We start from the raw sequence: 21,815 nt of genomic DNA, 5'->3' as shown, positions 1-21,815 counted from the left end.
TTCTCCCATCCTGAGGGCCAGCCGTCTGCCAAGAAAAAGGCCAAAAAAGTCAGACCTGACTCAGCTGCTCTCCAGCCTCCCTTGGATGTCTCTCTAGAGGCTGTTGAAAGCCCCGAAGACTGTCTGGTGCTTGCCTCAAATTCCCCTTCAATGACCCTGTTGGAGGCCAGCATGGCTCCAACTTCTTGCTTGTCCTCAGAGACATTTTTAATGTCTGTACCTCATGTTAAGGGGGAACCTTGGCTGATATCCAAGGGACTGAGGAGGAAATTCCTGCTACTGTTATAGAGTCACATAAGGGATCTGACCCTCCAAGGGTGCTTTAAGCAGACGTCCTGCAGAATTTCCCCTGTTCTGAAGGATCCCCAGTGTGAATGGCAGGATTTCACTCAGAGTTTATTTAATACTTTGATGGCCTTGAAGCCACCTCAAGGGGTCTGTGTTCCTGCTCCCCCGGTCTTATACTCCAATCAAGAGACCTACGGAATTGGATTCCTCAGATGAGGAATTGTGAAGAATCCCTAGCTTATTCTTGGTTCAGAGGGGGAGGTTCTTGGTTCAGAGGGGGAGGATTCCTTAAGTCCAGAGTCCCCCTTGGAAGAGCTATCCTTTAGGGATACCATTGCCAATGATGGACTATTTTAAGTAGGATTGTTCCCAGATTTCTGATATTCAGAAAATATATTATGAGCTCCTACAGATGGAGCTTCCCAAACCATCTGCGGTTCCTCCCTTTTTGGCTGTACTTTTGGATACTTTTTCTGCGGCTTCTGTAGCCCCTGACTGTCAACCTGTTGCACCAAAAATACCAGATAGTTTCTACAGGAAATCTGCCTGAGGAGTGCAGATTTCTTTATAATGCCCTTTTGGTAACCCTTCAGTAGTGTCGGTCTCTTCTGACAAGCAATCCAGGCTGTTGCCCTCCACCAAGTTGTTGCCTTCTGATAAGGATAGTACAGCTGTAGAAAGGCTGGGCAAGAAAGTTTACACTGCTATCACTTTTTCCTTTAGGGCCATTAACTACCAGACTCAACCAGGTATGTTTTGGATCTCCTTTCTCAGGTTTCTAAGGTGGTTTCTGATCATCCTGACTCTGAGGGGGAAGGCTATGGTCCTTTGCCTGCTGGGCTTCTCTTCACAAGTTGCTCACCATTCATTCAAATTCAGCTTTGTTGTAGCTGATGCCTCTTCCAGGGCTGCTGCCTTTAGATCAGTCATGAGGTGTTATTGTTGGCTTTGCCTGATGACATCAAGGCCAAACATTTGAGTTCCCCTTTGGTTAACAAAAACCTTTTTGGGTTGCTGCTGCTGACCTCTTCATATCCCTTCAGGATAAGGGCTCAGCCATGTAGGAGCTGAAACATATTTTTGTTTCTCCTATTCTTAAGCTTCAGAGGAATTAGCCTTCCAAGTCTGCCTTTGTTTGTAGGCAATCTAGCCATCTTCCTAATGGGCAAGAAAGATTCTTGCATGTTCCTCCTGCTAGCTCTGCTCAGACTCCTGTCTCCCAAAACTTCTTTTCAGGACAAGCGTGGATGTTCTTTGTGTTTCACTGTTGCAGTCATTACATTTGGGTTATGTGCTTGCAGGTAGCCCTCAGTCGGCCTGATTAACAAAGTCTTGGGTCCTTCGATGGGTTGCTGTCCCTTCTTCCATGACGTCAGGTCGTCAGGGGTATAAAACATGCAGCCGACGCCATTACATCAGTCTTTCTTGCCATACGGTGCCCAAAGCAGAAGCAGTTCGCAAGTGCCGGTCGGCCGACTCCTGAAATTTTCATCTTCAACTAAAGCTAAGTACCCCATTGGGGAAACTTTTTCTTGCTTCTTACCAATGTCAGTAAAAGTTAATAATTGCATTACTTGTGGAAAGCAAATACCTCATAAAGATTTTCATTCATACTGTATTCCTTGCCTAGGCCCTAACCATGACGTACCTTGCTGTCAGTTTTGTGCTTTATTTAATCAACGCACTATCCATTGTCGGTATATTTTCACCTCTAAATAGTTCGATTTTCTGTTTAATTATCCAGAAATGTCGGTTAGCTATCCGACTACCGGGATTCTGAAAAAACGCAAAGATAAAGACAGAGACAGGCTGCCAAGGTCCAAAACTGACGATGACGCTTCTCCTAAGCCAGTCACCAGTTCGCCGGTACTCAGTGAGGCACTTTCGCAGCCCCTGTTACCCGCTACTTCTGATTCACAGGCCTCTACTGAGACCCATTTGGAGTATGCCGCAAGATGCTTCAACTATGGAACCCATGGATGTCTCTACATTGGATGGGTTCGGAGCCGCTATGCAGGCACCGGCTTCTGAGAGTATATTCAGGCCTATGGACTTGCATATTAAATCGACGCCTCCTTCTTTACTTAGGCCTAAATCTCGTTCTATGCCCAAAAAACTGATGCCCAGGCCACATGCTCTGGTCTCTCTGCTTAAAAAACAAAAGCTAAGAATGGCTGAAGATCTAATAACTCTAATCAGGGGTAGCCAATCCCCCCCCCCCTTCTAAGAGGCCTAGGACTGAAGTTGTTTATGAATCTTCTGATCAGGATTCTGTTTTTTTCTGATTCTTCTGAGGATCTGGATTTGTCCCTGTCTACTTATGAAGATTCTGATGCAGAGGGCTCCATTCCCTCTGCTTTCCCTCCTGAGGATTTTTCTTTTGGGGAAACCTTACATACTCTAAGGGAGCATTTCCACTGGGAAAGCCAGGATTTTTCTTATTCAAAAAGAGGCTTAGAGATTTCCTTCTCCTACCACAACATAGGCCTTTAGCTATTCCTTCTGTACTAGACATTGTTGATGATGCTTTTTTGGAATCTAGTTTGGCCCCTGATTCCCTACCTCCTGCTCCCAGAAAACCTGACAGATACTACAGGGTCCCTGAGTCCCACAAGTTCCTTTTTAAAAATCCTATTGCAGATCCAGAGACTATTTCACAGGGGCCCATGGGCATTAAGGCTTCTACTGCTAAAAATCCTACCCCTTGTGATAGAGACTCCAGGATGCTGGATAGATGGGGTAAGAAGGTTTACACTTCTGCAACCTTGGCCATTGGGGCTTTAAACTGCCAGTTTCATATGTTAAAGTATCAGCAACATGTTATTGGACTGCTAAAACAGAAAATTATGTTGATTCCTGACTGTGTGGAAAATAAAGAATTACAGGATTTAATGCATTCTGCTGAATAAGTTGGAAAACGTACTTTGCAATGTGGTTTTGATTCATTAGCGGTCTCTTGCAGGGCTGCTGTTACTGAGTCTGTGCTCTGAAGGCATGCTTGGCTTAAGAAGCAATCTTTGCCTGATAATGTTAAAGCTAAATTGTTGGATGCTCCTTTAAATCAGGACCGCCTGTTTGGCAACAAGGCTGAGGAAGTTCTTAAAAAGATGGAAGATAAAGCTAAATCTATGCAAACTGTTAAAGATTTTTTACATGTTCAGCCTCCTAGATTTAGTAGGCAGTAGCCCTCTAAGAATTGGTCCTTTTCAGCCCCTTCCAGGTCTTCTCAAGCCAAACCCAGATAGAGCAAAAACCCCAGGTTTCAGTCTCAGGGGACACACACACAGAACTAAGCAGTGGGGGGGCCTCCACTTCCAAATCTGGGAATAATAAGACTCCCCCTTTTGGTAAACTGTCTCAATGACTTCCTTTTAAAATTTCCAAGCACTTATCAACTGACTGCCTCTTTGGGGGAAAGGTTGCTCTTCATGCAAAGAATTGGGAACTCATTACCCAGGACATATGGGTTTTAAATATAGTGTACAGATTTCACTTCCACACATTGCCAACACCAAGCAGGTGGCCGTAACCTACCCCCAAATCAGTGGGCAGAGGCCCAAAAACAAGTACTTTCTCTCTTAAGCATGGGGGCTATTCAACTGGTACCAGAAGAGGAAAAGGGACAAGTTTTCTACTCAAGACTTTTCCTGGTATCCAGAAAAGACAATTCATGGCATCCTATCCTGGACCTGTCTACTCTAAACACCTTTTTGGAGATTCCAAAGTTCAAGATGCTGACTCTTCACCATTTACTTCCTATGCTAGGCAAAGATGCCTGGTTGGCAACACTAGATTTAAAAGAAGCATACCTGCATATCCCAATCGGGGAATCTTGCAGAAGATACCTATCCTTTAAAGCAGGCTACACGGCACTGCCCTTTGGCTTATCTACTGTGCCCAGGGTATTCACAAAGTGCTTAGCTCCAGTTATTGCATTTTGCAGGCAAAGAAATATTCAAATATACCCATACCTGGATGATTGTCTAATTCAGGCAGAAAGCCAGGACATACTTTTGAATCATCTGGCCTTTGTACAAAGGGTTCTAACTTGTCTGGGGTACACCATAAATGAAAAGAAATCGCACCTGGTACCCTGTCAACAAATTATATTCCTGGGAGCAAGCTTGAATACAACTTCCCAGATGGCTTACCTCACGCCAGAGAAACAAATTCATTTGACAACCTACTTCAAGCAAATGGCCACAAAAACCCTGCTATCTGCAAGACAAACACTGCAAGCCTCGGGGTTCATGGCCTCCTGCATTCTTCTAATTCCATATGCAAGACTACATATGAGAAAACTACAGTGGTATCTAAAAAGCCTATGGTGTCAACATTCTCAGGACCTAGAAACAATGATTCCTGTCATACCTTGCCTACGCCTAGAGTTCCTTTGGTGGCACAGACCTGCCACCAAAACAAGGGACTACCGTTCACACTACCCCCTGCCATCCAAACCTTAATAACAGATGCATCAGAGTATGCATGGGAGGCTCACCTGGCAGGGAAGTGCATTCAGGGCAAATGGAACCCAAGTCAAATGCACCTGCATATCAATCAAAAATAAATGTTAGCTGTACAGAATGCTCTGACAACCTTCAAGGACCACATTCTTCCAGGGCAACTAATGGTAAAGACGGACAACACACTGTTATATGGTACATAAACAAGCAGGGGGGGGTACACATTCTTACCCCCTCTGCAGACTAGCCATGGCATTGTGGAACACAACCTTGAGTTTCCAAGTGCACCTACAAGCTCAATTCCTGCCAGAAAAATTAAATACACTGGCAAACGGACTAAGCAGAAACCTCATGGACCCACACAAGTGGAAACTGGAACCAAGGACTTTCAACATGTTGACAAGCAAATGGGGGAGCCCAGATATAGACCTGTTTGCCTCTCCTCAGAACTACCAATTGGAAAATTTTGCACAAGGACTCCCCACAAACAAGTCAGGAAAGTGGATGCTCTGTCCTTCAGCTGGAAAAACCTATCAGTCTATGCCTTCCCCCTCTGCTCTCCAAAGTACTACTAAAAATCAAACAGGACAAACCAAGGATGATTTTGATTGCTCCAAACTGACCGCGCCAACACTGGTACCCCCTCCTGTGCAGTGTGTCATGGTTATCTCCATGGCACCTGCCTCAGACTCCTTCCCTGTTGTCTCAGCAGGAGAACCAGATTCTGCACCCTCAGCTTCTAACACTGAACCTTGCAGCCTGGCTAATTACTTAACCTCTCTTTTACCATCCCTCAGCAAACCTGTGATGGATATCATTTTAGAGGCAAGGAGGCCTAGTACTAGAAAATCTTAATGCTGAAAAATGGAAAAAATTCTGTGCCTGGAACCAATGTCAAGGGATGAACACAGCAGCGCCCATTTTACCTCAGATTTTACAATACTTACTGAGATGCTTCACTAGGGCCTGTCTTTTTCCTCCATTAAATTCCATGCCTCAGCCATTTCAGCTCATTATAACTCAGAACCTCCCCTCTTCTCTCCTCCACTGCTCAAGCAGTTCCTCAGAGGGGCCAAAAATTTGAGACCACCCAGGAGAGCTTCAACCCCAGCCTGGGACCTTAAGTTTGTCTTGGAGAAACTCACTCTACCTCCTTTCGAGCCAGCTGCAACTGCAGACTTAAAATTTCTTTCTTGGAAAACAGCTTTCCTTTTAGCAATCATTTCAGCTAGAAGGGTATCTGAATTACAGGCCCTTATGACTGTGGAGCCTGTCATCATCTTTCATGTGGACAGGGTGTCCCTCAGAACCAGTCCATCCTTCATGCCCAAGGTGGTATCCAGTATGGCTCTTAATCAGTCCATTCATTTACCAACTTTCTTTCACAATCCACAAAATAAAGCGGAATGGATACTGCATTCCTTAGATGTGCACAGACAACTTAGATTCTACTTGGACAGGACTAAACCTCAAAGGAAATCTGAACAACTGCTGGTGGCATTTGCTGCAGGGGCAGAGGGGAAGGCTATTTCAAAGCAAACCATTTCTAAATGGATAAGCCATTGCATTCATTTCTGCTATAAGTACCATGGAAAACCTGTCCCCCAGGGGATTAGACCTCACTCCACCAGGGCTGCATCTACCTCTACAGCCTTTCTCAGAGGTGTCCCTACCAGGGACATCCTAGAAGCTGCTACCTGGAGTTCTGTACATACTTTCACCAAGCAATATCAATTGCCAATTTTCTCTAAATCCAGAGCTGGCTTGCCACTGCAGTCTTGCAGGACCTTATAGCTGGCCCTAATGCTATCTGAATTCCTCCTCCCAACCATAGCTTTGGGAATCTACCCAAATGTAATGATTGCAACAGTGAAACATGAAGAACATAGTACAGTTGTGTACACTTACCATAAATGTAGATGTTCGAGTGTATTCACTGTTGCAGTCCTGGTTACCCTCCCTCCAGCCCCCTAACTTCTTTTGGCTATATCTCTACTTTCCTTTACTATGCTTAAAAGCCTTTTTGGTGTATTTGCTTTTTTGTTGGAGGTATATCTTTGTACTTTTATATTTAATTGCTTACCATTAGGGGGGCACCTGACATCTGGGGCAAGAGAAACTGATGTAATGGCGTGGGCTGCATGTTTTATACCCCTGATGACCTGATGTCATGGAAGAAGGGACAACAACCAATGCAGGACCCAAGACTTTGTAAATCAGGCCGACTGAGGGCTACCTGCAAAATGATAACCCAAATGTAATGACTGCAACAGTGAATACACTCAAACATCTACATTTATGGTAAGTGTACACAACTGTACTTTCTGTTTACTGTTTGCTTCCCCTTTCTCTCACCCAGATTCCCTTGTCCCTCCTCGTTTCTCTGTCTCTTCCAAATTGGCTTTGAATCACCTCAGACTCTTGGGTTCTATCCGTTTTCAGTCAGGGATATTTCGTGATTTGGAAGTCCCATTCTCCCTTTCCAGGAATTCCTTAGCCTCCTCGGGAACAGCTCTCATTTCCATGAGGTTCTTCAGTCTCATTCAAGCTGTACCCCCCCACACACACACTTTGGGTAAGGGATTTTACTATAGAATGTTTTTTGTTGCCCAGAAAGGAGGGTACATGGAGACCAATTCTGGATCTTTCATTGCTCAACACTTTTTTGTGTGGGGGGAGGGGGTGACTCCTGTGGCCCCCTTGAAGGTCCAGGGTCGATGGCCTCCTCTTCAGAGGTCAGGCCATATCAACGTAAAAGAGATGAGGACTCTACTTCTGACTCTACAAGCTTTTCATTTATTGTTTCAACACTGACCCTTCAAAGTTTTACAGACAATACCACAGTGATATGGTATTTCATCAAGTGGGAATGGGGGGCTCAAGGGCCTATCTTCTTTGCAGACTAGCTGTTCAGGTCTGGGATATAGCTATATGGTATCAAGTAACTCTTTGGGCAGTTTACATTCCCTCAGAGCATAATCTAGTGGCAGTGGCAGATTCTTTGATCATATCCAGAACACAAGCTTACAACTGGATGCTTCACAGAGATGTGTTCCTGTACATTGTCCATCCATGGGGTATTCCTCAGGTAGATCTTTTCACCTTCCCTCTGAACAGATGGCTTCCTCTATTCTGTTCCAGAGTACTAAGTCATCTGGGTTGAAAAAGGGACAACCCTGTCATTTTTCTTGGAAGGGAATATTTCTGTACGCTTCCAGCCCCTTCCTCTGCTATTTCAGATAGGTTCTGCACAGTGTCAAGCAGGACTCTCCCAAAATCTTGTTGGTGATTCCCGTTTGGCCCATATAGCATTGGTCCCCCCTCCACTCTCACTTGGCCAGGGGCATTTACCATGAGACTTGCTTCAAGAGGTGGATCTTCTCACACAAGCCACTTTTCACAACTGACACTAAGGGCGATAGGGTTTTGATACCTTTTAGGCATTTCTTCTCTGAGGACTTGCTCCAGGTTCTACAGAAGACCAGGAAATCCACTACCATAAAATCCTATGCCCAGTTGGAAAATATTTTCTATTTGGTGCCTCTGTCACCATGAGGATCCCCCTATCTGTGGAGATCCCTTTGATTCTGTCTTATTTATGTGATCTGCTCCATACCGGGTTGACATATTCTTCAGTTAAGCCTCCCCTGTCAGCAGTTTCTGCTCATCTGCCTTTGAATCCTCCTCTGACCTTTAGGTTTGATGTCAAGCAATTCCTTAAAGGCTTCCTTCATTTCAGGCCTCCCAGGAAGCCTATATTCAACTTTCTTGGGACCTCAATTTTGTACTTGAGAAACTGACCCAGGCTTCTTTTGAGCTTGCTGATTCAGCTTATTTGCAACATTGTGCATGGAAGACTGTTAAGCTTTTGGCTCTTACTTCAGCCAAGAATGTTTGAACTTCAGGTTCTCATGGCTGTTCCTCTTTTTAATTTTTCTAATTCTTCTTTTATGCCTGAGGTGGTCAATGAGTTCCTTAATCGGTCTTCCTCCTTTCTCTGTTCTGACTTTTTGCCCTGTGTTCTGGTTGTCTTTCTGGCTGAGGGCCCTTCTCCCTTCTTCATGTTTCCTTCTGGATGTACATGTTCTTCTCTCCCTGTGGGTATTCTGTACCTCCTGAGGCTTTTGCAGTTCAGAATATCTGCATCCGATGCCACCTTTATGTCCTACATTGCATGCAGACAGCACACGTGTGATGTACAGTGCCTATAAGAGTTGAAAGCTTTGGTATACTGGCCGGACTTTTGGCTATCCTTGGCAGGAGATGTTTTGCTGAAGTATACTGCAACAGTGAAGAGAAGGACATCTACTGTTATGGTAAGATTTTGCACAACTGTACTTTATGATATGTTAACAACTCAGCTGTAGTTTACTGTGCATTATGGCCTTTGTGAAATCAGTGCTATGACCCAGCAATCCTAATCAAGTATTTCTATAAAGAATGAACCATCTCTGTGTCTGCCTTTGAAAAAAGCACTCCCGTCCAAAGAACTTGAACTTCATGATTAGCAGGTCTGTTATGCCATTATTTGAGCTTGCTGGTTTAATGGTGCTGAAATTGATTTTTTGGAAAACACTTTTTCTGGTGGCCATCTCCTCTGCATTTAGGATCTTGAAGCTTTAGGATTACATTTGTAGGGGACCAGATTTCGTCTCAAAGGATTATCCTATATTTGCTTGTAAAGGTGGTTTTGGAATGGAGCCATGAATCAGCCTTTCAGTTTCCTCCAGTATCAGAGGAGAGTGAGTCCTTCCCATTGTGAATTTTTACTGAGCGCTCAGGTATTACCTGCAACAGGTTGCCAGGGCTAGAGCAAATACAAGGTGGGCCACTGTTCATTGCCTTTACAGCAGGGAAGAAACTGGTAGCAGTTGCCAACCAGACATTTCTCAAATTGACAGCCAACTGCATTAGTTTTATCATCAGGTGTTTAACTGATTACTGACAGATGTGGCTGGCAAAGCTCGCAACTCATTACAGACACTTGTGCCACGACCACTTGGTCTTTGGTGCACATTCTCCTATACTCCACAATAAAACCACTGGTATGTTGATGCTGTAAAAAATGCTCGTAGTCCACAAAGTGAAGCAAAAAAGTTTATTGTAAGACAAAAGAAAGCTGGTAAGCGCTTTCGTCCTTAACAAAAGAACTTCATCAGACAAATTAAAATCAAGCACAGAACACTTTTTAAAGACTTCCTTTGTGCCTCACATAATAGTAGCCACCCTCCCCCAGTAACAAAAATTTAAAAGGGCAATACAAACTATGATGTCATTGACAAAATGTTAATAAATACATGTTAATAGATATAAAATAAGATAATCATCCACTTCACAATTTTTTAAAAAGAGCAATGAATAAATATGTAAATAAATATATAAATAAATAATTATCTGTTTAAAGCTTTCAATTTTAAAAGAGAATTAATGGAGAGGGATTCATTTAAACCTGGCCAGTTCACATTTTATAACAACTGCCAGTATAATTCTCTCTCTTCAAGTAAAGCAGACCATGCACCTCCACTCATATCCATCGTAACACCATCAATAAATAAAAAATTAAAAGTGCGGTCACTGTTCTCTGAAGTATGTTTATACAAAGCATTTGTCTCTTTGCCTGTTTTTATTTCATACAAATGTTCATATATTCTACTTTTAAGTTTTCTGTCAGTTTTTCCAGTGTAAAAACAATCACATAGGTTACAGAGGGCACAATAAATACGTTCAGAGTTAGTTATACTTATTTTTGATATGAATCTTAGTATTGTTCATAAATACAGTTCCTTCCTTTATAAAGGGACACTATCGACACATATCACACTTCAACAAACGTCCATTTGAAAAATGATTCACAGCATGTTCTTTCTCGAAAAAAATTTTTTAATTTCTACCTTTTCTAAAAATATCATCAATATGTGTTCTGATAGTTCTGTCATGTGTTAGAATTGACCAATTTTTACTCAAAATATGTTTAATATCAGGACTATCAGTCGTGTATGTAGAAATAAATGAAATATAATCTTTTCCTGTAAAAACAGAGTTTAAGGGCACAACATTCACTGTGTGTGTTACATCCAATAAAACTTCAGATAAAAGAGGTGTATAAAAATTTCTTTCCCTCTTATTTACTACCTCTAAAAGGACATCATTAATAAGTCTCAACGGGTAGCCCCACTTCATAAACATATCCTTTAAAGTATCACATTCATCTAAAAAATCTTCTGAAAGTGATACCATACATACCGTACAAACTGTCCCTTAATAGCTTTTTTTCTGTTTCTGAGGGTGGGTGCTGCTATAATGAAGTAGTGAATCTGAATATGTGTCCTTTCGATATATTTTGGATATAAACCTACAATTTGGTAATCCTTAATTAATTTAATATCAAGGAAGGTTATCTTGTGTAAGTTAAATGAATATGTAAATCTTAAAAATGAAGCGGTAGAATCTAAATATCTAATAAAATCACTAATAAGGGCATAGGGACCATCCCAAAAAATAAAAAGGTCGTCCAGGAATCGTGTATAATATTTAACATGCTTGTAAAAGTCAGAAGGAAACAAATGTTTCTTCTCCCATTGTTATATTAGCATAAAGACCACCACACGCTGTGTTTGATTTTAATTTGTCTGATGAAGTTCTTTTGTTAAGGACGAAAGTGCTTACCAGCTTTCTTTTGTCTTACAATAAACTTTTTTTGCTTCACTTTGTGGACTACCAGCATTTTTTACAGCATCAACATACCAGTGGTTTTATTGTGGAGTATTTGGTTCGCAGACTTCTGCAGTTTGGTCAGTAGTTGTCTTTTGGTACACATTCTCCTATACTAATGTTTCTGAGTTCTATGTGGCATCCTTTGACTCCCTATGGTTACTGCCTGACATTTAGCCCAGCCAGAGACCAGTCAGCAAGTGTCCTCAGTTAAGTTTTCTTTACTTCATCAGTTAATCTATGAATCAACCCTCCTTGATGAGACAAAATCCTCCCTTTTTCATCCCATTGCAGATAGCTGCTATTCTCTCGGGTTTGGTATTTGAAGTTCACATAAGTCAACAAAGTGTGTTCTTCTTTATTAGTTGGTTAATACTGTTGCTGTCTTGTCATTATTCATTTGCAAGACGAGTTGTAGCTGTGTCATACTGGCAGGCTTGTGTAACTTGTACAGTTGTCTGATTTTGTTACAGCATGGTGTCTTTCACCAAGGATGCATAGAGTACCTGAATGAGATATTTCCCATCTTTTTTCAACATGGGGATTTTTGGTGAAAATGAATCCAGCCAAGGGCATACCAGGGAAAGCTCTCTTGGTAGTTCAGCTGATGCAGCAAGTATGCATTTATCTATTCACATTTAATTTCATAATTTTATATATTTTTTCCTAGTTTACATTTGAGAATGTCCGGTTTCGACAGCTACAGAGAGAGAAATTCCATATTACAAATGATGGACAAGTTCCCTGTCACTTTGTCTTCATCCCAAAGCTGAATGATGCACAGTACTGCAAACCATGGCTAAGAGCAGAACCGAGTGACGGATACCTAGAACCCAGTGAGTACATTTAACAAATTCCTACAGATTAACTAGCATTCTGTAGAAGGGCTAGAGCTTGTACTTGTTTATGTATTAACCAGATGCAGGTGGACATTTGTGAGCCATTACCTAGTACACAGTGTATGTGCAGGGGCTAGTACTGGTACATAGCAAGGGAGTATTTGATTCGAGAACAATTCTTTTGTATGGCACTTGCTGACCTACTTACTTTAAAGCGCTGGCCAGAGTTAGTTCTTTGTTGCTGTCTTTTTGCATGAGGTGTCGCAGAACCTATTTCTTTTTCTCTCTTTTCTCTTTGAGTTGCTGGCTCTGTTTATTTGGAGTAGTTTTTTGTACATTCATAAGTAGGTACTAGGCTATCGGCCCTGGGGCCTATACAAGCCCGGCCAAAAAGGTACCCTGGCTTTTGCCACCCAAAAAAATTTTTTTCCTGTGCCACTGTCAAGCAGAGCCACAGAGGTGATCCCTGGGGTGAATTTCCTATTTCCCATGCAATCATCAAGATTTTTGTTGAAGAGTGCTAATGAGGAGCTTTGTTTGATATAGATAGGTAGTTTATTCCAGAGTATGGGAAGTCTCTGGGACAGGAATCTATCCCTCTGGCATGTTCTGTTTATTGTGGTAGCAAGGTTTAGGTCCCTAGAGCATGTAGCTCGGAGGGATTGGGATTTCTTTAAGTGGAGCATGTCCAACAGCTCTGGGTTTGACATAGCTCTGTATGTTAGGCAGAGATCACCTCTGAGTAGGCGATATGCGATGGAGTAAAGCTGGAGTTTTTTGAAACGGTCTGCGTAGGGCATCTGTTTGAGGCCGGTAATCCTCTTTGTGAGGTATTATGTCTTTAACTCAGACATTTGAATTTAAGAAGTACTGGTTAATTGTGTGTCTTGATAGTTACATAATTGTCCCATAATAACAATGCCATACAGGTGTTGCTTGTTTAATGACATGGTGCTTCTGATACAGATACACAATTAAAAAAAATCATCTGTAGAGGATGTGTACTTATCTATCTGCCCTGCTTAGTTATATTTGTTAACCAGTTAATAAAGTAACTATTAAAGTCAGTAGGGTACAGCACTAATAAAGTAAAGTGATGTTCAGCAAACTCACTGCCGTACGGGCATTCAGGTAGTAGTGTCTTGCTACTTTCCTCTGGCAGTGTTACAACACTCAGTCGCACCCACTACCTGTCTGTGGCTGTGACGGACCAATCACCTGGCAGTTCAAGGACTGCCTGACACACTCATAGACATGAAAGACCTTTCAGATTTCTAGTGCCAGAAAAAGAAAACAATCTAGCAAAACTAGGCTTTCCACTGTGTGTTACCTTAAACCTCTTGTATCAGAGGCAGCATGGGATATATGGAAATTACCCTTTAAGTATATCAGGTGCTTCAGCTAAATGGCAATTCTGAACGTCCATAATTTTTTCTTTAACTTTTACTTTTAAGTCTATTTATGGACAATTTCAGGCCAATAAAGCCAACCCACTCTAGATGCCAACATGTATGTTTCTTGCTTCTTATGGCATCATCAGCACAGCATGAAAGGAATGTTTGGCTGACATTTGGAATCAGAGGGTTGTTGTACCCAAGTGATATCTATAAACATTAGGGTGTCTACAAACTATCCCAACTAACAAACTAAAACAATGAGTAAAATGGTCACACAGAAAAACCAATTGATTTAAAAAATGCAAAAAGAAAAATCTAGCAAAGCTAGCGTTTCCACTGTGTAATACCTTAAACCTCTTGTATCAGATTTGGCAACTTGGGATATATGCAAATTATCCTTACAAGAGGTTTAAGGTATCACACAGTGGAAAGTCTAGCTTTGCTAGATTTTTCTTTTTGTGTTTTCTTAACCAATTTGTTTTTCGGTGTGACTTTTTTACTTATTGTTTTAGTGCCAAAGTAACAGGCAGATATCTTAGAAGCCTGCTCCTTACTGTGGGAAGGTCTCTTGGAAGGCTGCCCCTTACTCTGGATCTGTTCTGCTACTGAGCGCTGATAAACCCTTGTGGATTTTTCCTCCCACTGCTTTTTCTATCAGTGTTTGAATAGTGTATTCTGCTGCTTTGACCATTTTTTTGATTGGAAATTTTGTATATGCTTGAGTTTTCACTTTGCACATCAAGATGCACAATTAACCAGAACTTATTTCCATTTATTAAAAGCTTAATTTGGAAGTTTTGATGGGGAAACTTGCTGGTAATACAGTTTGTTCATTGGTGGTGTTGTTATTTGAGATGGTTGAGCAGGATTACAACATTTTAAACACTTTTTTTCATTTAAATTGTGATTTTGGTGCCTTTTTTTGTTAAACATTTTTGACAGGATTTGTTATAATAATTGGGAGACTTTGATGCATGTGTTTGTGCTTTGTACTGTTTATTCAGGGCAGTGTTTAGAATAGTATCTCGCAGTAGTAGAGACTTTGCATGTGTTTGTGCTTTGTACTGTTTATTCAGGGCAGTGTTTAGAGTAGTATCTCGCAGTAGTAGAGACTGCATGTGTTTGTGCTTTGTACTGTTTATTCAGGGCAGTGTTTAGAGTAGTATCTCGCAGTAGTAGAGACTTTACATGTGTTTGTGCTTTGTACTGTTTATTCAGGGCAGTGTTTAGAATAGTATCTCGCACTAGTAGAGACTGCATGTGTTTGTGCTTTGTACTGTTTATTCAGGGCAGTGTTTAGAATAGTATCTCGCAGTAGTAGACACTTTACATGTGTTTGTGCTTTGTACTGTTTATTCAGGGCAGTGTTTAGAGTAGTATCTCGCAGTAGTAGAGACTGCATGTGTTTGTGCTTTGTACTGTTTATTCAGGGCAGTGTTTAAGAGTAGTATCTCGCAGTAGTAGAGACTTTACATGTGTTTGTGCTTTGTACTGTTTATTCAGGGCAGTGTTTAGAATATTATCTCGCAGTAGTAGAGACTGCATGTATTTGTGCTTGTACTGTTTATTCAGGGCAGTGTTTAGAATAGTATCTCGCAGTAGTAGAGACTTTACATGTGTTTGTGCTTTGTACTGTTTATTCAGGGCAGTGTTTAGAATAGTATCTCGCAGTAGTAGAGACTTTGCATGTGTTTGTGCTTTGTACTGTTTATTCAGGGCAGTGTTTAGAGTAGTATCTCGCAGTAGTAGAGACTTTACATGTGTTTGTGCTTTGTACTGTTTATTCAGGGCAGTGTTTAGAATAGTATCTCGCAGTAGTAGAGACTGCATGTGTTTGTGCTTTGTACTGTTTATTCAGGGCAGTGTTTAGAGTAGTATCTCGCAGTAGTAGAGACTTTACATGTGTTTGTGCTTTGTACTGTTTATTCAGGGCAGTGTTTAGAATAGTATCTCGCAGTAGTAGAGACTTTTCATGTGTTTGTGCTTTGTACTGTTTATTCAGGGCAGTGTTTAGAATAGTATCTCGCAGTAGTAGAGACTGCATGTGTTTGTGCTTTGTACTGTTTATTCAGGGCAGTGTTTAGAATAGTATCTCGCAGTAGTAGACACTTTACATGTGTTTGTGCTTTGTACTGTTTATTCAGGGCAGTGTTTAGAATAGTATCTCACAGTAGTAGAGACTGCATGTATTTGTGCTTGTACTGTTTATTCAGGGCAGTGTTTAGAGTAGTATCTCGCAGTAGTAGAGACTTTACATGTGTTTGTGCTTTGTACTGTTTATTCAGGGCAGTGTTTAGTATCTCGCAGTAGTAGAGACTTTACATGTGTTTGTGCTTTGTACTGTTTATTCAGGGCAGTGTTTAGAATAGTATCTCTCAGTAGTAGAGACTGCATGTGTTTGTGCTTTGTACTGTTTATTCAGGGCAGTGTTTAGAGTAGTATCTCGCAGTAGTAGAGACTTTACATGTGTTTGTGCTTTGTACTGTTTATTCAGGGCAGTGTTTAGAATAGTATCTCGCAGTAGTGGAGACTTTACATGTGTTTGTGCTTTGTACTGTTTATTCAGGGCAGTGTTTAGAATAGTATCTCACAGTAGTAGAGACTTTACATGTGTTTGTGCTTGTACTGTATTCAGGGCAGTGTTTAGAATAGTATCTCTCAGTAGTAGAGACTGGCTGTGTTTGTGCTTTGTACTGTTTATTCAAGGCAGTGTTTAGAATAGTATCTCGCAGTAGTAGAGACTGCATGTGTTTGTGCTTTGTACTGTTTATTCAGGGCAGTGTTTAGAATAGTATCTCGCAGTAGTAGAGACTGCATGTGTTTGTGCTTTGTACTGTTTATTCAAGGCAGTGTTTAGAATAGTATTGCGCAGTAGTAGAGACTTTACATGAGTCTTCACTTGAGTCTGATTGTGTGTTTGGTACAGCCGCTAATCAGATTATAAATCACTGGGATGACAGAGGTAAACTGGTGCAAGTGTGTGTCTAAAATATTGCATATTCTCAAGTTTCTTCCAGTAAGCAAGATACGGCAGCACAACAAACAGAAGTCCCAGCCACACAAAAGTCAAGGCACCAAAAGGAAATGGCAGGATTAAAACTCCACCAATCCTAACAAAAGGGGTTCATTTCCCAAAAAGGATAACTCTCCCTTCCAGTCTATTACTATGAAGTGGCTTTGTACCTGTCATTCCCAAGTTCCTCTCCAAGTACACTGTCTCAGCAGTTGGCTGTCAACAAGGTAGCCTGGCCATCAATGGTTTCCAACAAATGGGTGCATTGTTGGCAGAGGTTACAGGTGGCAGTGGAAGGAATATTTACCCCCAATCGGGGGGGGGGGGGGTTCCCCTTCTACAACCTCTTTCACCAGCTCAGACTTTGTTGTTTCGTCCTATACTCCTGCATGGCACATGCTGGACTCAAGGGTCATAGAGCTGGTCCCGCCTTTGGAGAGAAGAAGGTCTTTACTTCAGAATTTTCCTGGTTCCTAAAAAAAGAGCTGTCATTGAGACCGGTGTTCAACTTATCCTTTCCAAATACTTTTGCCAAGGCCAAGTTCGAGACACTCACCCTGCAGACAGTGCTTCCTCGTTTGCCGGACCACTGCTTCATGGTGACCCATCTTGAAAGATGTGTATCTTCATATCCCCATTGCTCATCACTTCAGGAGATATCTGAGATGTGTTGTGTCTGGTTCTTAACTATCAGTTCTCCGCATCACCCTTTGGGCAGTACAGTGCACCTTGAGTGTTTATGAAATGCCTTGCCCCAGTAGTGGCTTATTGGTGGACTCATGACATTCACATTTTCTTTACTTGGACAACTGGTTGTTCTGTACAGAGTCTGTATCCAGGTGCTTTGAATTGCTAGAGAGGAACTGGACCTTACTATCCCAACTAGGGTTCAATTTGAACCTTCGGAGGTTGTGCCTTACACACTCGCAAAGACTCCGCTTCCTGAGGTCTTTAATCAACACCAAAAAAGAATGGCCTTTCTTCCTGAAGGCAAGTTCCTCTCCTTTCAGACGTTGCTTCAGGATTCCTGCAGGAAGAATATTACCTCAACAAGAAAATTCTGAACAATTCTAGGACTGATGGCGTTCGTGATTCGCATGATACTACTGGCGCGTCTCCACAAAAGGAAAATTCATTGGTATTTACAAAATTGTTGGACCCAGCATTTACATTATCTAGAATTCTAGTTGCTGATGCTGGACTTCTTCAGACAAGCGGTACAGTGGTGGACAGCACAGTTGAGTATCAGTCCAGGACTTCCCTTTTTCCCACCTGTTCCTACACAGTATGTCCAGACAGATTCATCTGACTTTGTTTGGGGAGCTGTGTGAGATCCAAGGAGGCACTGAGATGTTGGCAGTGGAAGTTATGGAGAACAGTACAATGAGTGGCAGCTCACCAAATATGGGGTTATAAGATCATACTCTCTGTGCTGTTTGGTAATGATGGTCTGTGAGCTGGCTTTACAGCATTCTGTGACTCTGCAGGCATCATACATTCTGTCAAATAAGAATGTTGTGGCAGAGGTACTAAGCATATCTTGGGCTGACCCGCATGATGGCAGCTTTAAGGTAGGGGTGCAGAATCTAATCCAGATGTGGCGAATGCCTGTAATGGATATTTTCATCTCCTTTCAAAACAGAGAGAAGAATTCTGTTCCAGGCATCATTCTTTCAGCCATGCTTGAAGGATAGACACATTCTGATAACCTTTGACTGGAACTTTCTAGTATGTATTTTTAAGGTACTTCTGAAGATTCGGAAAGAAATGTCAAAGATCATTGTGGTTGACCCCCTGTTGACCCAGGCAACCTTGGTTCTACTGCTAATGGTTTTGGCCAAGGGCAATTACCCCATACTTCCTCACTCTCTGGATTTGGTCACACAGTCTCAGGGGGCACTAATGCACGCCAGTTTGGTGCAATTACAACTGACAGCCTGGACGATTCAGCCTTTTTTTTTCAGTAAACATCTTTATTAAATTATCACGTATGATGTAGGCAATCTTACATTTATATAAATGAAAAACAAACAACATTGACACCACTTTAGTTGCAAACATTATACATCACAGACACCATTTAAGCAACTGTAGTTACGGATATTATCCATCACTTATAATCATTGTCAGTTAAGCATTATATGGCTCATTTGAATCTAGAACCTTGTACCTTCTCTGCATATATTGTTCCCACAATTCCCATTTTTTTCTATATAGTTTGCTCCGTCCTTTTTCTAAAGATCCCAGTTCCAGTTCACTACTTCTAGTAAAGTTGGTCTAGACTTTGATTTCCATTTTCTAGTAATTGCTTTTTTGGCAGCCACCATAATTAGACTCAGCAAGGCTTTACTATGTCTAGGCAGTTCTGATTCTGTATCATAGCTCAAAAGAATCATCTCCCCAATCAATCTAATCTGTCACCTGAACAATTCAGTCTTGACTCTGTTTAGGTGCATGTTTCATGAGAATGTGCAGGAGTTGGTAAAGGAGGCCAGAATACCTGTTACTAGCAAACCTTGTGTTTACATATGGATGACGTTTTTCTAAGTTGTGCCTAAAGTTGAACAGAGGGTCCTTTGAGATTAATATCCATTTGGTCTTGAATTGTCCATGAGAGATGCTTCAGGATGGCTTATCATACGAGTTCATTAAGGTGCATTTAGTAACCATTTCTGCTTGTCTGCCACCCGCTGTTTCTTCTCTTTTGATAAAACAGTTCATGAAAGTATTGTATATGAGACCCCACCTCAAGCAAATTCCTCCTGCATGAGATCTCAGCTGGCCTTACCACCTTTTGAACCTGTTGCACAGCATAATCTGAAACTGCTAATGTGGAAACATGTTTTGCTTATTGCTCTGACATCTGTGAGGTGAGTCTCTGAGCTGCAAGTTCTCATGGTGGGACAACCTTACCTGATTTTTGACAGGGATAGTAGGATTGTGTTACACACTAACCCTTCTTTCATGCCACATTTGCTGTCAGAATTTGCTGTGTCAGTCAACATTGCTATGTTTTCCCGAACCTAAGAATAAGGGAGAGAGGATACTTCATACTTTGGAAGTGCACTGACAGCTTGGGTACAGTTTTGAAGGAACAACGCCTTTCAGGAAGACTGAAAGGCTTTTTCTTTCCTTAACAGTGATAAAGAAAGGGTCAACCTGTCTCTAAACAATCTGTTGCTCATTGGTTGTCCTCATGTATTGTTTTTACACCCACCTTAACAAGACAAAGTAAAGGCCCATTCCACCAGAGCAGATGCTCTAGAGGAAACAACTTAATCCTCAGTTCATACCTTTATACTAAACTGCAAGCTTGGATACCTTTTCTAGTTCCAGAGCAGGCTTTGCTAGGACTCTTCTTCAGGGGATCTGGACCCTTATCCTTCCTCTACCCAGATTAGGTAAGCTTTAGGAATCCACCTGAATGCCAGTAAGGCAGTGTGTTTATTGAACGTAGTGCAGTTGCATAATTCCTACTTGCTTGTAACAGTAGGTTTCCTTCCATATTTCTGTTGCAGTATTCATAATCTGTGGGGATCTCTTGCCAAGGATAGCCCCACATCTGGCCAGTATACCATTGCCTTTACATCATCCTATGTCACATGTATGCTATCCATGTATGCATAGAGCATAATGATGTTTGAGTGCTCTGTACTTAGAACAACTTTGCACTTTGCTGCCAGTCCAATTGCCACAGCTGAATGTTGGCCTGAACGTCATGCACTGAGCTACTTACAAGTAAGTACACTGTTTCTTCCTTTACTTGTGTACTTAGGGTTCACGTCATCCAGGAAGGGAAAATGTCACTGTGGGACATAGATTCCCCATAAAGACTGCCACAAGAAATATTTATTCTGCCTAGGTGCTTCACACAATCATACCTAGAGTATCATTCGTCAGGCTTTTGTTCTCAAAACACAGCAGCTGTTTGCCTTCTTTGTTTGTCTTGAGAACCAGCTTCACAAACTTTGACCCAGGGTACCATGGCCTAATCCACCCGGCCCAAAATACAGCTGTCTCTTAAAAGGAAGATCAGGAAGTCTTGGTCTCACTGCTGCTATCCAGCCTCTGCCTGACATCTCTCACAAAGTGAATGAAGACCCCAAAGACCATCTGGTGCAGACACCAGTTTCCTCTGCCTTGAACCTGTCAGAGGCCAGCATGAAACCAGCTTCTTGCACATCCTCAGAGGCAATGAAGACATCTGCAGTGGACATTGAGTGGGAGCAAAGGCTGATCATTTCTGAAGAGCCTAGGGGATTCCACTGATTCTGGTGAGGGAAGAGGTCTCGGTAGTGTGATTGAATCTAGGGATGACTTTGAACTTCCTAGGTTGGTTAAAACTGACATCCTACTAAAGAAGAAGCAGAAAACTAGGCATATTCCACCCATTGCTAAGGATCCTCAGAGGGAATGCCAGGATTTTTACCCATGGCTTGTTCTTTGCTGTGATGTCCTTAGGGCCACCTCAGGGGGGGTATCTGTTCCTGCTTCTCCTTGGTCCTGTCCTCCAGCCAAAAGGATTAGGGACTCTGATTCTTCAGATGAGGAAGTGGATTCAGACTATAGTTGTTGGCTTGCTCCTCACAGATTACCCTTTTTTTTAGACTTGGGTTTAAGGAAGAGGATTCCTTGAACCCTAACTCTCCCTTTGAGGAGTTGTACTTTGGGGATGCAGTAGTTTGTACGATGGAGTATTTTAAGTGGGATTGCTCACAAGTTTCTGATATTCAAAAGAGGTATTATGAGCTGTTCAGATGGAAGTCTCCTAAACCTTTTGCTGTCACACGACGTGTTGGATGCTTTGTTGGAAATTTTTGCAGCTGCTTCTTCAGCTTCTGATTCCCAACCTTTTTTATAAGGTACCTGAGACTTTTAAGTACCTCTGCAAGTGTCCTTCAGACTCTGCCGTGACATCTGTTTCAGCTTACAAATCATACAGGCCCCCTCTTCCAAACTGCTTCCTTCTGATATAGATAGTCAGGCTATGGAGAGATTGGGGAAAAAGTGTACATGTCTGCCACCCTGGCCTTCAGGGCCATTAATTATGAAACCCATGTGACTAGGAATGTTTTGGCCCTTTTGTCACAGCTTGGGTTGGGGG

General features: G+C 41.9%; 1 protein-coding gene across 1 annotated transcript in view; it reads left to right on the top strand.

The window, feature by feature from the left end:
• OCRL (OCRL inositol polyphosphate-5-phosphatase) overlaps positions 1 to 21,815 on the top strand; it is a 2,544,778-nt gene that overhangs the window by 1,486,599 nt on the left and 1,036,364 nt on the right. The window contains exon 17 of the mRNA XM_044057236.1: positions 12,133 to 12,298. Within this exon, the coding sequence (XP_043913171.1) occupies positions 12,133 to 12,298 (166 nt within the window). The remainder of the gene's footprint in view (positions 1 to 12,132; positions 12,299 to 21,815) is intronic.

This window comes from Protopterus annectens, chromosome 15.part0, assembly GCF_019279795.1.
Source record: "Protopterus annectens isolate FY-2018-M chromosome 15.part0, PAN1.0, whole genome shotgun sequence".
NCBI classification, from domain to species: domain Eukaryota; kingdom Metazoa; phylum Chordata; order Ceratodontiformes; family Protopteridae; genus Protopterus; species Protopterus annectens.
The sequence above is the reverse complement of the archived record's forward strand: the minus strand, read 5'-3'. Positions and strand labels throughout refer to the sequence as shown.